Source organism: Peromyscus eremicus, chromosome 7, assembly GCF_949786415.1.
Source record: "Peromyscus eremicus chromosome 7, PerEre_H2_v1, whole genome shotgun sequence".
In the NCBI taxonomy this organism is placed as follows: domain Eukaryota; kingdom Metazoa; phylum Chordata; class Mammalia; order Rodentia; family Cricetidae; genus Peromyscus; species Peromyscus eremicus.
In genome coordinates this window covers 107,986,847-107,988,815 of record NC_081422.1, presented here as the reverse complement: position 1 = coordinate 107,988,815, position 1,969 = coordinate 107,986,847, and the positions used below count along the sequence as shown (strand labels likewise).

The window sequence follows — 1,969 nt, the reverse complement described above, 5'->3', positions numbered from 1 at the left end:
TCAGTGGCAAGCGCCTTTACCTGCTGGGACATCCCACTGGCCACAGAGGCCATTTTAAGCTGTACCACCTAGAGGGAGGAATGCAATCCTCACCTATCGGTGAGAGAAATGAGCTTCCCAGCAGAGAGGGAGAAGTCTGGGATTTGGATGCATCTGTGGACTCCCAAGGCTGAGATGATTTTTCTGACCTTACGTCCCTTCTGGACAGGGTATGTAACAGTTTGGGGCAGCATCATGTGCAGCTATTCCTTGCATTTAGCGATCTTTCAATTTATTTCATTCTTACAGGCATCTCATTTGTTCTTTCCATTGGCTTCTGCTTGAACCCAGAGCCTGTGGAATCGACAAGATGAACCCCACGGATGTAGCAGACACCACACAGGATGAAAACGCATACAATAATTACTATGCCTACGAAAGCATGCCCAAGCCTTGCACCAAGGAAGGCATCAAGGCATTTGGGCAGCTCTTCCTGCCTCCTCTTTATTCCTTGGTCTTTCTGTTGGGTCTGTTTGGAAATTCTGTTGTGGTTCTGGTGCTGTTCAAATACAAGAGGCTCAAGTCCATGACCGATGTGTACCTGCTGAACCTTGCCATTTCAGATCTGCTCTTTGTACTTTCTCTCCCATTCTGGGCCTACTATGCCGCCAACCAGTGGGTTTTTGGACTAGGTCTGTGCAAGATTGTTTCATGGATGTACCTGGTGGGCTTTTACAGTGGCATCTTCTTCATTATGCTCATGAGCATAGATAGATACCTGGCCATAGTGCATGCAGTGTTTTCCTTGAAAGCGAGGACTCTGACCTATGGGGTCATAACCAGCTTGGTCACGTGGTCAGTGGCTGTGTTCGCCTCCCTTCCAGGCCTCTTGTTCAGCACTTGCTATACAGAGCACAACCACACATACTGCAAAACCAAGTACTCAGTCAATTCGACGACATGGAAGGTCCTCAGTTCCCTGGAGATCAATGTCCTGGGGCTGGTCATCCCCCTGGGGATCATGCTGTTTTGTTATTCCATGATCATTAGGACCCTGCAGCATTGTAAGAATGAGAAGAAGAACCGGGCGGTTAGGATGATCTTTGCTGTGGTGGTCCTCTTCCTTGGCTTCTGGACTCCGTACAATGTGGTGCTTTTCCTGGAGACCCTGGTGGAGCTTGAAGTTCTTCAGGACTGCACCTTGGAGAGGTACCTAGACTATGCCATCCAGGCCACAGAAACCCTGGCCTTCATTCACTGCTGCCTCAACCCCGTCATTTACTTCTTTCTTGGGGAGAAATTCCGGAAGTACATCGCCAAACTCTTCAGAACGTGCTGGGGTCCTCTTGTACACTGTGACTTCCTTCAGGTCTACTTGGCTGACACCCCCAGCTCCTCTTACACGCAATCCACTGTGGACCATGACCTCCGTGACGCTTTGTAACACGTGAACAGGGTAACGTGGTGTTAACAAGCTCCCCACAGCCAGCACATGCTCACCTTGTTTTCATTAAGGGTGAAAACAACAAAAATTATGGAAAGATGGCTTCTCACCCTGCAGCTGGCTCTTTCTCTTTCCATAGAGAAGTGCTGTCTGAAATGTGTTTAGCTGGACTGAGTTCATTCACACACCAGGTCTGTCTCCCAGGAGAGAGGAACCTGGGGAGCCTATGAGCAGACTCTCAGTGGGTGTCTAGATTGCACTGAAGACACCTCCTCTCTTCTCAGCCTCCCCAGGGACTCTCCAGAGAGTTTCAGAGCCCTGATGGGTGGAGGAAATCACTCCTTCACCATGGAATGAGTCTCTGGTCTTTGTGGAACTCTCTAGAAGACTTGGGCATGCTCTTGTCCTAGTGTTTTTCCAGTGGTATTCCATGAAGCCAGATGTTGAGAGAAATGAGGATCTTAGGTCTTGATTCTTTTGTTATAGAGAGCTGTTCATTGAAGCCTGGCTACAGTGTGGATGATGAGGTATTTGGACAAGCCTGTC

The 1,969-nt window shown here is 48.9% G+C and overlaps 1 protein-coding gene across 1 annotated transcript; it reads left to right on the top strand.

Annotated features, from left to right (window-relative positions):
- Positions 1–333: 333 nt before the first annotated feature.
- Positions 334–1,446, top strand: Ccr4 (C-C motif chemokine receptor 4). Its single transcript, XM_059267163.1, has one exon. It carries the CDS (start codon positions 350–352, stop codon positions 1,421–1,423), a length of 1,074 nt encoding a protein of 357 aa, XP_059123146.1. The 5' UTR covers positions 334–349; the 3' UTR covers positions 1,424–1,446.
- Positions 1,447–1,969: the final 523 nt, after the last annotated feature.

What these genes read in the sequence shown, in the direction of transcription:
- Ccr4 (XM_059267163.1), top strand. Translation starts at nt 350, where the DNA reads ATGAACCCCACGGATGTAGCAGACACCACACAGGATGAAAACGCATAC.